Source organism: Embiotoca jacksoni, unplaced genomic scaffold, assembly GCF_022577435.1.
Source record: "Embiotoca jacksoni isolate LCO1_2020_lvr unplaced genomic scaffold, fEmbJac1.0.p SCAF_99, whole genome shotgun sequence".
In the NCBI taxonomy this organism is placed as follows: Eukaryota; Metazoa; Chordata; class Actinopteri; family Embiotocidae; genus Embiotoca; species Embiotoca jacksoni.
The window spans coordinates 359,268-376,317 of NW_027185457.1; the positions used below are offsets into that span (position 1 = coordinate 359,268).

Consider the following 17,050-nt stretch of genomic DNA (forward strand, 5'->3'; position numbering starts at 1 on the left):
CGCCTGACGCCACTTCCTGTGAGAGGGCTGTCAAAATAAAAGACGCGTTAAAAATTAAAAAAATAAATAAAGAGACTTTAAAATAGAACACATGTAAAGAGAAATAAATATACTAAACACGATAAAGAAACTCGGAGAGCCAAACAGCCCACTGTTATGTTCTTTAAATCTGCAACCATTGATATGACTGGATATATTTCCATAACTATTGGAAACATCTTTTTTGGATCCACCACCTGATCTGGATTCTCTCCAAAATGTATTTTTGTCCTTGGTCCATAATACACCCTTCCAAATTAGGCTGATAGTTTTTCTGAAATACTGCTGAAAAAAAAAGCCACCCTAAAAACATAACTTATTATTAAAAATCCTTCTGGACTGGATTACCATGTAGAGGGAGCTTCCCGCTGACAGTAAGGGTTGTCGGTTCAATCCCCAGTTTCCCGTCCACGTTCAAAAATGCCCCGGAGCAACTCCGTGTGCATTTTTGAGTTCTTCATAGATAAGTGTCGTTTCATTCTTGCCATTTCTATTTTCACACATCGATAGCGCATGTACACGTGGGTCCTCGTGTAAAGTCGAACAATTGATGTGATCCTTTCGAATTATTCATCTTTTTTTCTGCCGTGTATAGAAACACAAACATGAATCTTTTTAATCTGACTATCCTCCATCTGTTGAACACTGAACATCATATTTTGGAAAGTGACATTTTTTTTTTGTTTATGGTTGAAATGTTTAATTTATTTAGGTGGTGCTCAGAAAAAAGTCCATTTAAAATTTTTTAAAAACAAAGTCAATAGATTGTTGAATAATAATGTTGCTGAAAGTTTTTCTGACTTTATTAAAACATCTGAAACAGAACACACATTTACATGTTTCTATTATAATTATTATTAAACATCATGTACAATGACAGCACACACTGAGCTGCAGGCTGGTTGGAGCTGTAGACATAATACAACACGCTAGCAATGACTGATCGATAATTAATCAATCTGTGATGAGCAGATGGCGTCTCCGTTCTCCCAACGTGTAAGCGCAGACGACATCGATGAAGATGAACACTCTCGTTGTGGCAGAAACCAAATAGTCTCCAGATATTCCAGAACATTTATTTCATTAAGCTCCGCGCGACAACAAAAATGGAATTTCGTCAATATTTTCAGATCAATAACTGTCGATAAATACGTGATGGCGGTTTTTATCTATTCAGTTTGATGTTTAAATATGCCCGTGTTCCTCTGAATGCTCCGGGTCCTAAGCTGCAATCGCTCCGTTATCGATCCATCGTTTACCTGCTGGAACCCGGAGAAGGAACCAGGACGAGGATCCAGAGTCTGGATGTTGAAACTTAAAGGAGTTCTACGTACAAAGAAATGTTCTTGAGTGGTTCTACGGGTCAAAGCCGAAGTATGTTTGACGTGGAACCCTGTGATGGGGTGAGGCAGATGACACCTCTCAATGTCAGAGTTCTTTAAGGGTTCCAGAAGTGCTTTCGGTTTAGGATGAAAAGATTTGTGGAACTAGAACACTTTCCACATCCCGATTTGGAAAAACGGTTATGGTGTTAAGTTCTAAGCAAGACGTTTTTTTGAGTTCCACAGGTTCTAAGGTGGAAGAGGTTCTCGGGGTTCTAGATCTTGTAGGAGAAAGGTTGATTGTAGAACTCCACATAACGTGGGGAGGTTGGTTCATAGTTTAAAAGTTGGTGTTAGAACCCCAAATCCAACAGAACATCTCGGACTTTCGGGTGAAGGCCGGCCATTTGGTGCAGAACTCAAGAGTAACGGAGATTTTAAATCTTTAGTCAGTGAGAAGGTTCTCGACCTTGTGATTGTGACCGTAGATATTTTATGGGTTCGGTGTTTGTTTGTGTCGTAGAACCCCGACGTGCAGCAAGAGGTTCTAGAAGGGCATTCCTCCTGAGATCTGGCGGGCCACCTGCTCCTCCTGAGTCTCCTCCTTGTCCTTCCTCTCCTGGTTCCAGTCCTTCAGACCCTCCGGCAGCGTCGTGTCCTCATCCTCGCCTCCCGTTCCCTCCACGAACTCTTCGTACGTCGACTTTTCTGCAAACGGACGTTTGCCCAGCAGCTCCACCATGTCGTTCTTGTCCAGAACTTCCTTCTCCAGCAGCCGCTGTGCCACCTGGAGACCGCAAGGACACAAAGAACATCATCAAAGAGACCCTGCAGAGGTTCCTAAAGTCGATCCGGAACAAAGCTGGATCTCAGTACCTTCTCCACGTCGGCCTTCTTGTCATTCAGCAGCTGTTGGGTTCTCCGATACGCCTCGCTGATCAAGATTCTGACCTCGGTGTCGATCAGACAGGCAGTGGCCTCGCTGTACGGTTTCTCTAGAACCATCTCGCCCTGCCGGGGGAGGTCGAAGGAGACCTGACCCACCTTGGCATTCATCCCAAACTGAACGATCTGCAGGCGAACACAGAGCAGCACGTCAGACAGACCAGAACCTGAACGAGGACCAACGTAAACCATGTTTGGGCTCTTTCATCTTCAGTCCCGTTAAGCATTCATCAGTCAAAAATCCCTTCAAGTCACACTCTGAACTCTGCGACCCCTGTGTGACCTCTGACCTGTGCATAGGCGCTCTGGGTGACCTTTCGGAGGTCATCCTGAGCTCCGGTGGTGATCCGTCCAAAGAAGATCTCCTCGGCGACTCGGCCCCCGAGAGTCATACACATCCGGTCCAGCAGCTGCTCTTTGGTGTACAGGTACTGCTCTCTCGGTAAATACTGAGCGTAACCCAGACCCTTCCCTCTGGGGATGATGGACACCTACACAGGTAACAACAATAATGTCACACCTAAAAGCACTGAACATTTCTGTGGATCTACCACTTTAATATCTGACTGCATGTAAGACAATGAGGTATTTTCTTTAATTGGAGCAGCGAATATGAATCCACACCAGACTCCATTCAAATAACGATGAATTTTACACACATATCGTTGGTGTTTAACTACAAAACACCAAATGAGGCTTGACTAAGCAGCAGAACCGTACAAAGTCCAGTTTCGGGGTTTGACAGGTGAGGAAACAGGGTTTTTAATATGTTCAGTGTCACAGTGAGTGAGACCTTCAGCAGAGGGTCGGCGTGCTCCAGGTACCATCCGGCCACGGCATGACCCGCCTCGTGATACGCCACCGTCTTCTTTTCCTCTGGCTGGAGGACCTGAGTCTTCTTCTCCAGACCTTTACATGAGCAAGAAGATAATTTAGTTTAGTCTTTGAGGGCGCTTCCAGATCAGATACGACTGATCTGCACCGTTCCCGCGTTAAATCCTCATCGGCGGGACACTTCCAGTTAGCTTTGATAGTGGGGGTCTGGGTCTGGTTTGATGTTCTGGATCTGGTATTAATAGGCCAGGTCATATTTGATGGTTTGGGTCTTGTTTGGTCTGAATGTCTGGGTCTGGTCTGATGGTCACTGTATTGGTCTGGTTTGATGGTCTTGGTCTGGTTTAATAGTCTTGGTCTGGGTCTGGTTTGATGGTCTTGGTCTGGTTTGATGGTCTTGGTCTCAGGTCTCACCTCCGATAACTCTCTCGATGGCCTGCTCAAAGTGTTTTTGGTTGATGGCGTCTGAAAGGTGGCGAGCGCCAATCAGAGCCGCCTCGTTGCAAACATTGGCGATGTCGGCACCTGACAGGCAGAGAACAGGGAGAACAAACCCATTGGTGTAAAAAGGACTGTGATTGGTTCAGTGACTTCCTGCTGTGGCAATAAGGAATCCTGACACTGACGAGACAACGTGAAGCACAGTTTACCTGAGAATCCAGGTGTGAGGGCGGCCATCTTCCTAGCCAAAGCCTCTTTGTCCATTTTGGCATCCAGCTTCAGAGGACGCAGATGGACTTTAAAGATGGACGCCCGTCCTTTGATGTCTGGATGACCTGAGAGCAGAACATTCATCATAATGTTTGGTTTTAACCTCCATTACATTATTTTTTCATCTTAGTGAATTGGTTTTCCTCCTCTGTCAGACAAATCCTCCATTAGTCAAACTCCTACCGATGTAGATCTGTCGGTCGAAGCGTCCCGGTCTCATCAGAGCCGGGTCCAGGATGTCCGGTCTGTTGGTTCCTGCCAGAACCACAACGTTGGTCGCAGTGTTGAACCCTGAAGGACAGAGAGGAGTGAGACCTCCTGTCACTGCACTCTTTGATTAGACACTTCATCATTAGGACTTTCTTTTTCAGAAATCCTGTAACTCCCAAAACAGATGCCTTCTTTTTTTTTAAACTTTATTTTAAATTAATTTCTAGAAACCTGCGACGATCCTCCACTACGCTTCTGAACCTACCGTCCATCTCCACCAGCAGCTGGTTCAGCGTGTTCTCCTGCTCGCTCTGTCCTCCAAAGTTTCCTCGTCCTCGCTTTCGTCCCACAGCGTCGATCTCGTCGATGAAGAGGATGCAGGGAGCGTTCTTTCTCGCCATGACGAAAAGGTCCCTCACCTGCACAGGAAATGACATCATACCTAGTCTAGGTGCTCTTTACATATTTCCTTCTCTACCTTCCTCTGTCTTTTTCCCTCTTTATATAAGGTAACGAGGGGAGAGATCAGATTTATAACAATGTGACTTAATCGTTCATTAATCTACCCTCATTTCTCCTATTGTGATATTAGTATTGTTTATTACGTGGTATATTTACCAGTTTATGTACAGATATTTATTTATATATTTGTTCATTTAAATACATATTTTCGTCCATATTGTTGTTCAATTCAATCTACAATTTGCTGTCAGTGTGAATCCATTTTCATTTTCTTATTTGCTTTACCACCAGAGAATAATTAAATTAAAGGTACAATGAATAAAATAATAAATAAATAAATTCAAGGTATAAGCTGTTGCTCACCCTGGCGGGGCCGACGCCCACGAACATCTCCAGAAACTCGGAGCCGTTGACGGTGATGAAAGGTACGTTGGCCTCGCCGGCCGTCGCTTTGGCCAGAAGAGTTTTTCCGGTTCCTGGAGGACCCGTCAATATGGCTCCCTGGATGCGTGATACACACTCATTAACACCAACTACACACTCGGGTACACACCGAGGGCACGACAACATGGACACAAACCATCGCCGATAACGGACATCTTGGAGTTTAACGGCGAGCCCAAGCCATGACCTTGTCATTTCTTGGCCCTGCCTTAAATTTAAGGGTCCCTCCGGTGATCTGTCTCCGCCCACCCCTTTCAATTTTAATCTCCTCACAGTGAAGGTATTGTCCCTTCACCTTCAAATCTAACCCCTCACCAGATAGATCTCCTCACCCCCCCACTCGCTGGGATTTCGCCCTCACCTTGGGGATCTTGGCCCCCAGGTCCTGGTACTGTTTGGGGTTCTTCAGGAAGTTGACGAACTCCATGATCTCCAGCTTGGCCTCCTCGCAGCCCGCCACGTCTTTGAACTTCACGTCGATCTCGTCCTTGAGGATCTTTGCCGTCGTCTCGCTCACGCTGAACAGGCCGCCCATCCCCCTGCCGGGACGCCCCGCCCCCGCCGGGCCCCGCCGCAGCATGAACAGCAGGAAGCCGATGATGAGCACTGTGGGGAGCATGCTCAGTAGAAAGGTGCTGGAGAGGGAGGCGCAAACATCAGAGCAGGAGTCTACACTTCAAACCGAAGTGGCGCTGTGGATGAATCGGACACGGTGCTGCTTACCCGTCGCTCTCAGTGGAATAAACCACCGGCAGCCGGTTCTCCCCCTCGATGCCGAGCTCGTACTGAAAACTCTCCAGATTCCTCTCAAATGTGTCCACGCTGCCGATGTTGAACCACACGTACTGCTGCGAGACGGAAACGCACAGGAGGAAAGGTTCAGTATTTACCACGTAACCGAGGACAACGTTCACCGAGCGAAGTCTGACTCACCCCGTCGACCGGCGTCTTCCCGTGAGAGAAGATCACTTTGACGTAACGCTTGTTGACAACTTCTAACCGATCAACCTGACGGAGAAACACATCGGACGCACTGTAACAGCAATCAGACTGAGATCAACAAGGTCAATTACTAAAATACAAATACCTGTTTGAGATTGCCAACATCAAAGTAACATGGTCGAGTTCTCAAGATTAAAAGTGAAAATAGATTAACAAATCGGGCTGGGTTACGTTCAAAGATTTTCAACACTGGTACTGATATGTTGACTTCGGTAGATGTACTTTTTTTGTATACCAATTATATTTTAAGAAAATTACACATTATGTTACAGATCTTTATGTTTTCATGCATTTTAGAGGGGGACAGTGTAACCCAAGTTGTTTTCTTTACCGATGTCCCCTAAACGCCTCACATGCTTATCAGTCGAGTTTACCTTGCCGGAATCACACAGAGCACACAACTCAAGATGTGTAGCTAAAAGTTTGTTTGAAAACAATACTGCAGTTTATTATTTTGTAGCGTGACAAAAAAAAAAAGGATCAAAGTTCGGTACCCAGCCCAATTAACGGGAAGAGATTATGTTGGATTCGGGAGATGACACGGTCGGATTACAGGAGATGAGGTCATGTGTTTGCCTCACCACTCCTTTAGACAGGTAGTTGTTGACAAAGTCCTTCCAGGTGACCTCTCGTCCTCCGTCCCTGAAGAAGAAGTAGTAGGTGACGGTGGCCCAGAACGCCACGCCGCTCAGGAAGTACAGCCGAAACTCCTTGTCGTCCCAGGGAACGTCCCCCTGAAGACAAACACCGAGCTGAGACCATACCCACCGGACACAACTCCCACCCGTCTGAGCAGGTGAACCAAAGGTGAGCGACGGCTTCACTCACTAAAGAACTGACTGACCTTCTGCAGACGACTGGACCAGTGTGACTCCTCCTTACGGCCTCCTCGTTTTCCTCCTCCTCCACCCATTCCTCCTCCTCCTCCTGCTGACTTTCCAGATGCTTTCTGAGCTTTGGCAGGTTTGGCTTCTGAGAAACAGTAGATGAATAGTAGAAGTCAGTAGATGAATAGTAGAAGTCAGTCGATGAACAGTAGAAGTCAGTCGATGAACAGTAGAAGTCAGTAGATGAACAGTAGAAGTCAGTAGATGAACAGTAGAAGTCAGTAGATGCAGTCAGTAAGTCAGCAGGTTTTTACCTTTGGTTGGAGCTTCAGCTTCAGGAGTCTTTGGAGTTTTCTGACCATCTGGAAAATATTTCTCAAAACCTGAAAAGGAAAAAAAAACAAAAACAACATGTAATCATACTGAACACACATGTTTGTTTTCTGAACATGTGGGGACCTCACTGATGTCATGTGTTGAAGTGAGAACCTCACGAGAACCAACATTTTGGAGCCAATTAATACATCTGAAACTTAAGATTTTTATGGTACACGCAGCTGTACCTTTGGGAGGCCTGGAGCTCAGCCTCCTGTAGGCTCCCAGCAGGTCACTCAGCAGGCTCCGTCCACCCTCCACCTGCCCCACCGCGGTCGAGGTCACCTGACCAACAGAGACAAGACGTCACCTGGAGTCTCCAGTGAACTCCTTTTTCACAGGCGAGTTCAAAACAGGTGACGTAACAACACGTAGCAACTACACACTCGTCCATAACCTGGTTTTTTTTGTGGTATTACTTCCGGTTTATGATTAAAAAAAAACAAAACAGAGTGATGAAACATGTAGATACTGACCGACGTAACACTTTAATACTGATATTACAATGCTACGTCACGGTAAAAAAAAAAAAGCACCCAAAATAACCCCGGAACCGCCCGACACAGTTCGGCTGGATCAGCGTGAGTTCTTATAGCTGCTTTCCGCTCCAGGACTCGGTGGTCAGTGGTTGTTGTAAACCGCGTGTCGGTGTTCGTGACCGGGCTTGTTGTGTCCGCTGTCACGGTGTTAGCACGTTAGCACGTTAGCACGTCCTCCACCTACCAGCCTGGTCGGAGCGCCGGACAGCGGCAGCAGCAGCCGGAACAGGCTCCTGCAGCCGGCCGACAGCCGCAGGTAGCGGTGAGCCATACCTCCCGGTGGGAATACTCCGACGCGGAGCGGCAGAAAGCAACAGCGGGCACGAAAACTTAAAAACAACTCGGGTTCAATGCTGCTATTCCATAATCGCACCGCGACGCCATCTTTACGCAAAGCGTTCTTCTTCGTGAGTTTTTAGAGGTTTGTTTGTGGCGAGTCCGCCCCTAGCGTCCGCAGGAAAACTGCTTGACTACTACTTCTTCTTCATTTTCTTAATAATAAAAACAACAACAACAATAATAATAATAATAACAATAATAATAATAATAATAATAATATAAAACCAGCTCAGTAAAATCAGAGTTTGCGTGTTACCGCAGGGGGCCGCCGGATGTCGCTGCCGTACGCTGCTCCAGATGCATGCCGGGTAGAGCAGGATGGCGTCTGCAGGCTGTGTGAAGGAATGAAGCGGCTGACCGCTGCCCGTTTCCCCGGTGAACCTGCTCTCTCAGCGGCCTCGGGTGTTTCACAGAGCGGAGCTGCTATGAGGTAAGTTCTCTGTCACTCTCGGGCGCGAACCGCCGGGTTAAGCCGCGGGTCGTAACCCGGCTCGGAACCCGGGGAATAACCCGGGTTGTCCGGCGGCTCTGCCGGGAGAAGGGCAGGCTGATGCTAACGTGCTAACGTGCTAACGGATCAGCTGTGGGACCGCAGCTGACAACGAACCGAGCCGAGCCGAGCCCGGCTCACAGCCAGCTCGTTCCTCAGCGTTGATGTTCGCGTCCGACAGTTTGGTTGGCACACTCGACGTCAGCCGGGCGAGCAGCCGGCTGTCATGGAGCAAATCCACTCGCAGCAGCGTGTTAGCAGTAATGACAGCCCCGGAGTGAACTGGCGTTTAGGGTATGACGTCATCTTATTCACATGACGTAGGTAGTGACCAAAGGGGGCTTTAACGGGTTAACTGTGGGACCGTATGTTAACGTTAGCATGTGGGGACGAGGGGAGGGGAGGGGGGGGAGTGGTGGTGGTGATGATGGTGTGTGGCAAAGGGGGGAGGTGGGGGCGGCGGCAGGTGATTGATTGATTGATTGATTGACTTCTCTGATCACTCAGGGATTGTTCCAGCTGCATCTTCTCTGGGAGGTTTTGCAGCTCTTTGTCTGTTAGTTTTTAAATACTGTTTACTGACTTTGTTCTGGAGCTTTCAGCTGATGTATTACAGCCAAAAACATCAGACAGTGATGTTCAGGGTTTTTTTTGGTTTTTTTTTGGTTTTTTTTTAAGAATTCACGTCTTTTAATCCCCATGGTGGGTTGTGGGGTTCAGATGGTTAAAACTGGATCGTATCTTTGTAATGATTATTTTTGAATGGATTGTTCAGTAAAGTCCAGTTCAGACCAAAGATTCAAGGCAAGATAAAAAAAAAATAAAAAAAAAAACTGTTTTAAGAACGTAGTTGGAAAAGTTGCAGCCTTGTGAACTGGTCTCAGCTCGACTGGAACCAGCTGACCAACTTGTCCAGTCTTCAGTGACTAGTTGTAGAGTCTCAGGTTTCCTTTCTTACTATTCGGGGAGACACCAGATGCTACAAATTGTATTCAGCTACGAAAGAGGCCAGAAAAGCCGTCAGTTAAAACAGGAGTGCGGAGAGTAGTTGTTGTGGAGATGTTTAACCGTCTTGTCTGGTTGCTTCGATGTAAACTTCAGGTTTCAGGATGTTTCAGACTTGTTGCGGTTTAAAATCATCTCATCTTGAATCTTTGGTCTGAACTGGACCTGACATGTTGCAGGTGGATGTAAACTGCTTCCTCTCCTCCTGCAGGACTGCTGTGCTCTTGCCTCCCGGCAGTGTGGCTGTTGGACTATGTTGTGTTTGTCCACTGGGTGGCGCCTCTTGAGCCGAGCTCGCTGCCTCCCTCCCTGCCCCCCCCTCCCCGCTGCGCAGCCAGTAGCCATGTATGCCACCCGCCTGTACAGCACCGCGGGGGGAGGAGGAGGAGGGGGAGGTGGAGGGGGTGGGGTTAAGCAGGGGCGAAGGGCGGGGCTGGCAGTGCTCGAAGCACCCCACCCTCCTCACCCACACCTCCCCCATCACCCAGCCCCGCCTCCCCCCGCCTACCCACTGTATCAGGGCCGGCCCGACGCCCACCGAGGAGCACATTTCCACCACCACTACCACCCCCATCCTCACCCCCACCCACAGGCCCACCACTTGGCCCCGCCCCCAATCCCCCCCCACTACCAGCACCACGCCCCCTTCCAAGCCTACGGAGGAGGCCCTCCGGCCAGCGGTACCGCCATCGCCGGCAACAAGAAGAAGACGTGGAACTTCATCCACGAGAAGATGAGCTACGACACGTTCTTCACCATGAAGCGTCTGATCGAGCGCTCGCGGCGGCCTGACGAGGTGCTGCGCTGGGTCACCCAGAACCCCGCCAAGATCTCCCACAACCACTATCCCGTCGCCCTGCAGAAGATCGGCCAGCTGCTGCAGGCCACGCCCCCACCGCGGACCGCCGGGGACAATGCGGACCCAGAGGCCTCCGGCGGTGGGGGAGCCGAGGGGGACGGACGACAGATCCTGGAGCACCAGGACTTCCAGACACTCTGCAAAGCCATCGTCAACGACTGCGCCAAGTTCGACAACTTCAGCATCGTCAACTGCCTGTACGCTGTGGCCGCACTCGGTGAGTCGCCACGTGACATTCAATCGCAGACCGACATTACCTCACTCTGACCTCACTCGCCTCTATCTGATCTACTCTCAGGTCTACCCAGCGACTCCCCGGTGGTCCAGGTGCTAGAGGCCGAGTCTCAGTCCAGACTGAACCAGTTCAACCAGAAGGATGTGTCCATGGTGTTCAGCTCCAGCATGAAGCTCCACTCAGGCAGCCAGCACCCTCTGACCGAGGCCTGCCTGGCCGGCCTGGAGAAGAACCTGGAGAGAGAGCGCCACCCGCAGACGCTCTTCCTGCTGCTCTCATACTACAGACTCAAGTGGCGCTCGCTGCAGCCGCAGGAACCTGCTGCGGCCTCTACAGGGGCTGCAGGTGGGGCTGTAACCGCCATAACAAGCAACAACACGCCTCCAAACCCTGAGCAACTGCTCGCCAACAGGTGAGAAACAAACCGTTTCCTGGATCAGATCATTCATCCCGACACTCCTCAAAGTCTTTAACGGTTCAATGTGTCCGGCTGTCCTGAGGTCAGTGACGAGGTTTTTGGCGGAATATTGTTTAACACGAAACGTCGGTCCGTGCTCCGTCTGCAGAAAGATCCTGCGTCTGGTCAAACACACTCTGGCCAGTGTCAGCGGAGTTCGTGACCAGGAGATGGCGCTGTTGGACGAGATGCTGGCGGCGTGCGCTCGTGAGGCGAGCAACAAGAGTCTGGAGCTGATCTTCAGCTCTCACCTGTTCTACCAGAACAGACAGGAGAGGTTCATCAGCAGCCTGGCAGGTGGGTTTCGGTTTGTCTTTGAATCCCTCAGAGTCTGAGCAGGTCCCGTTTTTAACCGCAGAACACGGAGGCCTCACGAGCACGAACCATCACAGCTGAGACGAGCTGTTAGTGAAGCCTGAGAAGCTGCCGCATGAATGATTTGATCTCTGCCCAGACAAAAGTCAGTTAGTCAGTCCAGCTTACTGAGCTGACCATGTGACCTGTTGTGTTTTGCTCACCAACAGAAGAATTGCCTAAAAAGGTGGACAGCATCACTCCTTACACGATGGCTCTAATCGCCAAATACATCGCCCGCCATCGGCTGAGAGAGACGCGACTGCTCGACACCATCGCAGACTTCCTGGTGAAGAAGGCAGAGTATCTAGACAGTAAGGTGAGGACTGGTTTGCGGTCATGTGGTCTTTTCACAAGTGTACAGGACTCTGCAGGTGTGTTTGTCTTTGTCCTCAGGTGATCCAGAAGCTGGTGTTCCCGTTCAGCAGGATGAGTTACCGTCCGTCCAGCGAGCAGCAGTTCTTCTCTCGGCTGGAGGAGGTGGTGGAGCTGAAGGCACTCAGCTCGCCCCTCGCCACCGTCAACATCCTCATGTCGCTGTTCCAGCTGGGACATTTCCCCGGCCTGGTGTTGCACCGAGTCTTCTCCTCCGCCTTCATCAGCAACGTCACTAGTCAGTACCCGAAAAAAACCCACTACTACACCACTGTAACCACGAGTACACCACTGTAACCGGTACAACACCATGTGTCCCACACAGACAGTCCCTATGCTCTGATCGTCCGGCGGTACCTCTCTCTGCTGGATGCTGCGGTGGAGTTGGAGTACCGCGACTACACCGGACCTCGACTGCAGGACACGCACAAGGTTCTGATGTTTGACCACGCCCTGACTGCCGACGAAGTCAACCGCAAGTATAGGTAACACCTGCACGTACACACGCACGCGCACGCGCACACACACACACACACACACACACACGGACACCTGCACACACAGGTAACACCTGCACATACGTGTACACCAATTCTACTGGTGTCCGATTCTGTTTGAGCTTTTTCTCAAACAGTCCTTACTGGTCCTGATCACTTCCTGGTCCTTCTAACCAGTTCTGACTGGTTCTCCACTAGAATTGGGCCGGTTGTAAGTGGTTCTGGCTGTTTCTGACTGGTTCTGACTGGCTCTGGTCGTTCTGTCTCTTGTCAGCTATAAAGGTCTGGTGGCCGAGGCTCTGCGACAGCTGGTCGGAGAGCAGAACTACAAACAGGACGAAGTACTCGCCCCGGGATACTACACAGGTACTACATACTGAGTACTACACAAGTAGTACATACTGAATATCACACAGGTACGACACAACAAGTACCACACAAAGTATTTCTGCGCAGTACTGCAGTATGTCCTGTGCAGTAATCTGATTACACTTTGAATACTGCAGTATTTCCTGCGCTGTAATCTGATCACCTTCTTTGCCTCTAGACTTTGTGCTGTGGATGGACAATTCTGGTCGGGTACTGCCCATCAGGACCGGAGCCGGTCTGGCTCTAAGCATTGTTCCTCCCCCCTGCGTCGCCGTGACGTCGAAGCCGGTTGAAGGTGCGGTTGCCGTGGTAACCTCAGAATTTCAGAAGTTCTCTCCATTTACGGCGCTGGAGGAGGGCACCGAGCAGCCGTGTCAGGTGGGTGAAGGGATGGGCGGGGCCATGGAGTCCAGGTCCTTCCTGCCCCACCACATTCGCAGCACAGCAGGGGCCACAACGCCCTCAGGGCCTCCACGACCGGGGACAAACGGCGGCCCCTTGGACTATGGCCCTTACTACGTCCCCGCAGCAGAGTACTACACCAGTCTGGCAAAGGAGCACTCTCTGGAAAGCCAGGACAGCTCCACGCTCAGCAGTCCCCCCTCCGATGGCCTGGCCCCACCTGGGGCTCAGGGACCTGCCGGGGCCACTGCCCCAGACTCCCTCTTCCAGTTTTCCATTGGGAAGATCCTGGAGGACGAGGGGGGCACAGGGGCCGCGGGGGTCCAGGAGACAGACTGCGAGCTGCCACAATTCTATGAAGGAGTGACATACTCTGAAGGGTCGGGGGCCAACAGAGGGCCTCCGTCACCGCCACAGCTCCATCGTCCCGACCAACCGGACTCTGACAACCTCCCAGTAGACCAGAGACCCATCCGAAGGTCAGTCCACCGGGTCTCAGGTCCTAACAGAACCAGTTCTCCGTCCGAAAGACGCATCTCATTGTGTCAAACTGTGCCTGGTCTCTGCAGGGTCATCATGTCCGTCAACGATAAGTGGCATTACTGCCACAACTCCGAGGTTCTGGTTGGGTCCCGGGCCATGAGAGACCGACACCTGAGACTGCTGGGATACATCATCCTGCAGGTCAGTCCACAGTTAAAGAACGGAACCAGCCACGCTCTGCGTATTTGCTGGAGCGTGTCTTTAGTTCAACCCTGTGAAAGGTCATGTGACATGTTGTCTGTCTTGTTCTTTCTCAGCTGCCGTACCACGAGCTGGAGAAGCTAAACGGCATAGAAGAGGTGAAGCAGTACCTCCACAAGAAGCTGCTGGACGTCCCGCGATGACGCTCTATGCGTGCGTGTGTGTGTGTGCGCGAGTGTGTGTAATCAGGTCTGTAATTTGAATCCTGCTTGGGTCGGAGGTTTGTTACCACTCTGAAAGGTGATGTCCTGTCAGTCACAGATCAGGGGGAAGCGCGTCTTAATGTGCAACTTAATTTTCAACTTTCGAAGCCGGGAGTCCTTGTTCGACTCCGCCCACCTGTCACTCACAGCCCTGGCTCCCCCCACCTGTTGCTGTGATTATTTTCTGGAAACCCTGTTCAAGATAAGGTTTGTTCAGTCACTCTGAAGGGTTGACCAATCATTGACGAGTGGGCGTGGCCAAGCGTGATGACATTGAAGTAGTTCCGACATCAGTGGTAGAGTTTCACAAAATAGGTCTGCGACGATCAATGCTGATTGGTTAAAAGCTGCTCCAATAGTTTCAAATTAGTCCCGAGGTCTATGCCTCTTCGGATGCGACGACTGGAATCAGACCTCAGTGGAGTTATGGCCAGACCCAGACGTTCACGCAGGGAACGTATGAGTCCAGCAGCCACTAACCAAACTCTGTTCAATTTTCGGAGTATTTAAAGCACACGTTTTATTTACTAATTCAAGCGTTCAGTTGTCTTTCCTCTGAATCTGACGGTCTGGTGTCTCGATGTGTTGGACGAACAATTTCTTTCACTTCAAGTTTCAAACCGATTCTGTTTGGTATTGATAAATGTGCTAATTATTTGCTTCATTGATCACTTTGTCTATAAAAACACCATCTGGTCTGACACTTTGTTTTTCCGTCACAGCAAACAGAAGATTTTTGAACGAAACGAAACATTCGCAGACGTCACCTTCAGACGCACGTTTTATACCGTTTTCGGATGTTTTAGAAAACAAATTATCAATTGGTCATTTGAAAAGAAGGACAGGTAAATAATGAAAATGGCGTGCAGTTGCACAATGAGGTCACGTTAATGTGCGGGTCGACTCCCAGCAGGCTGTGCGGCTTTTTAAAGGACCATCCCGCTGTTTTCTGACCATTTTCCAAATCTTCCATACGATTTTTGTATCGACCTTTCTCCTAAAGTCAGCTTTTTAACAAACCAACATTTGTACTGGCAGGACATGAATTTATTACTCATAATCATTTAAGTTTTTGGAAATGTTCTCAAAGACACAACCTGTGGAGCGTATGTGTTTGTCGTTGTTGTGTTGTCAGCTGAGGTCCTGCAATGTTTAAGGAAACAGTCCATGGTGCGTTCAAGGACAATCGGAGTAAATCTTGAGCTCTGAAAACGTTTCACTTTTCTCGTTCCGTAAACTAAAACAAGTGGATTTTATTTGACGCTGAATTCAAATCTGACTTTAGATTGTTTTTAAGTAACTGTGTGTATTATTTATTTGTGAATAAGACTGCTGGTCTCAAAACATATGTACAAATTTACTTCTAAAGTATACAATTGATCATTTTTACTTTTATTTGACCACTTTAGTGCCCAGCAGTTTTTTCTGGCAACACAGAGCGGCTCCTCTTGTCTGTGTCACTTCTCCATGTAATTAATCTGGAACAAAAAAAACGTGGACTGACTGATAAATTCTGAAAATATATTTGGATTCAGCTGAAATACAGAAGAAACTCTTTTAAGAAATGAGGCAAAATCTTTGTTTTAACCATCGTGACGAGTTTTACCTGTGCTCTCAGATGTGAGAGCATACTTGAACGCACCATCGGGTGATTCTTTCCTTGCGCGCACCTGAGCAGGTGAGACGGTGGTTTGATCTGTAACGCGGTTGGCAAACGTGAGAAAACAGCGAATTGGTCCTTCAACGCGTCGTGTGTTTGATGAGTGCTGGCTGTGATCTGATTGGTCAATGTGTGGATGAACTAACTCATTATATCTTGTTTTGTTTTTGTTTTTTTGGGGGGGGAATGGGCGGGGCAGTTCCCTTTTTATAAAGTGTGGCGACCATGGTAATGATGATGTAATGGGACTGGGTTTCCGGGCGTCACTGTTTTATAAGAGCGGCAGAGGAGTTGCTCAGCAGGGCCTGATGTTGTATCCTAAGAGAGAGGGGAGGGGGTAGGGTGATGTTGACAATGTGGTGTGTGCCAAAGGCCTGAAGGAGGCGGTGGCTTCAGTGGGCGATTAACGTCGGGGGGTCAAAGGTCAGATTATTTATTTGTGTACGGGGTGACGGACTGTCGGACGTTTGAGGGGAAAGTTTGTTTATATTCTATAAATCTATTAATTCAAATGTCTATAAAACCTGAAACCAAACCGAACTGTGTCGTCTTTATTTCTGTAAAGAGTCTCGGTCATGGTGAATCTTGAGTGTTGTCTGAGGACAACTGAACCGTCTCGAGTTTGTCATGTGAAAAGCTTCTTCAGTTCTGACTGACTGTGGGGAAGTTTCAGGCTTTAACATCTGTCCTTTTCATCTACAGTCCGTTCTCCACTTTAATCTGTATTTATTAGCAAATGAGTAGTATTTAAAAAATTTTTTTTTATAGGCAACGTATATTCATCTCTATTGCATGTAGCATTAATTAGATGCTACTGATAATTTTGTTGTCTTTTAATGTTTTATTGTGAAACATCACATCTAAAATGTGGTAAATTTACAGAGAAACGTTTCTATTGGTGAGAGAAAATACTGAAGAATTAAATGAAGGACAAATTCCTACATTACAATGACAGACAAACTGACCGCCGTGCCTCCTTCAGGGTCTGCAAGTGGAATAGCAAGTCCTGCTTTCTTGTGGTAGTTTAATTGGACCTGCTCTGCATTTGTGTCCCGCAGGTCACTAAATATCTTGTTCAGGCCTTATAGTTTTAGAAGATACTAATTAATAAATTTATCCATGTATTTAATCCACAATTTGCTTCTGTCATCATAAAAAAGATAGCATTTTATGGAATTTATGTTTTATGTTTGAAGTGATTCTGGAAACACGGACCACACAGAGAGATTTTACCACTAAAGTCACTTAATTAAGTTATTAAAGGCAGAAGGAAACGTGTGAAATATATGTCACGATACCGTTTAGTAAAATAACGTTTATCTGTTATAAAAAAAAACTTTCGTGTTTACGA

The 17,050-nt window shown here is 48.5% G+C and overlaps 2 protein-coding genes across 2 annotated transcripts; one reads left to right on the forward strand and one right to left on the reverse strand.

Annotated features, from left to right (window-relative positions):
• Positions 1 to 815: 815 nt before the first annotated feature.
• On the reverse strand, positions 816 to 8,138 carry afg3l2 (AFG3-like AAA ATPase 2). Its single transcript, XM_069142275.1, has 17 exons — positions 7,895 to 8,138; positions 7,360 to 7,456; positions 7,111 to 7,179; positions 6,814 to 6,941; positions 6,551 to 6,703; positions 5,901 to 5,975; positions 5,691 to 5,815; positions 5,329 to 5,602; positions 4,887 to 5,024; positions 4,327 to 4,480; positions 4,035 to 4,142; positions 3,791 to 3,916; positions 3,555 to 3,665; positions 3,100 to 3,215; positions 2,597 to 2,797; positions 2,238 to 2,432; positions 816 to 2,148 (listed from the first exon to the last, which is right to left on the reverse strand). The coding sequence occupies exons 1-17, from the start codon at positions 7,979 to 7,981 to the stop codon at positions 1,909 to 1,911; spliced, it is 2,397 nt and encodes a 798-aa protein (XP_068998376.1). The 5' UTR covers positions 7,982 to 8,138; the 3' UTR covers positions 816 to 1,908.
• A 196-nt stretch (positions 8,139 to 8,334) lies between these two features.
• Positions 8,335 to 16,239, forward strand: fastk (Fas-activated serine/threonine kinase). The gene is made up of 11 exons (XM_069142274.1): positions 8,335 to 8,479; positions 9,756 to 10,620; positions 10,702 to 11,050; positions 11,205 to 11,392; positions 11,620 to 11,768; positions 11,846 to 12,062; positions 12,150 to 12,309; positions 12,596 to 12,687; positions 12,869 to 13,571; positions 13,662 to 13,776; positions 13,893 to 16,239. The coding sequence occupies exons 2-11, from the start codon at positions 9,798 to 9,800 to the stop codon at positions 13,977 to 13,979; spliced, it is 2,883 nt and encodes a 960-aa protein (XP_068998375.1). The 5' UTR covers positions 8,335 to 8,479; positions 9,756 to 9,797; the 3' UTR covers positions 13,980 to 16,239.
• Positions 16,240 to 17,050: the final 811 nt, after the last annotated feature.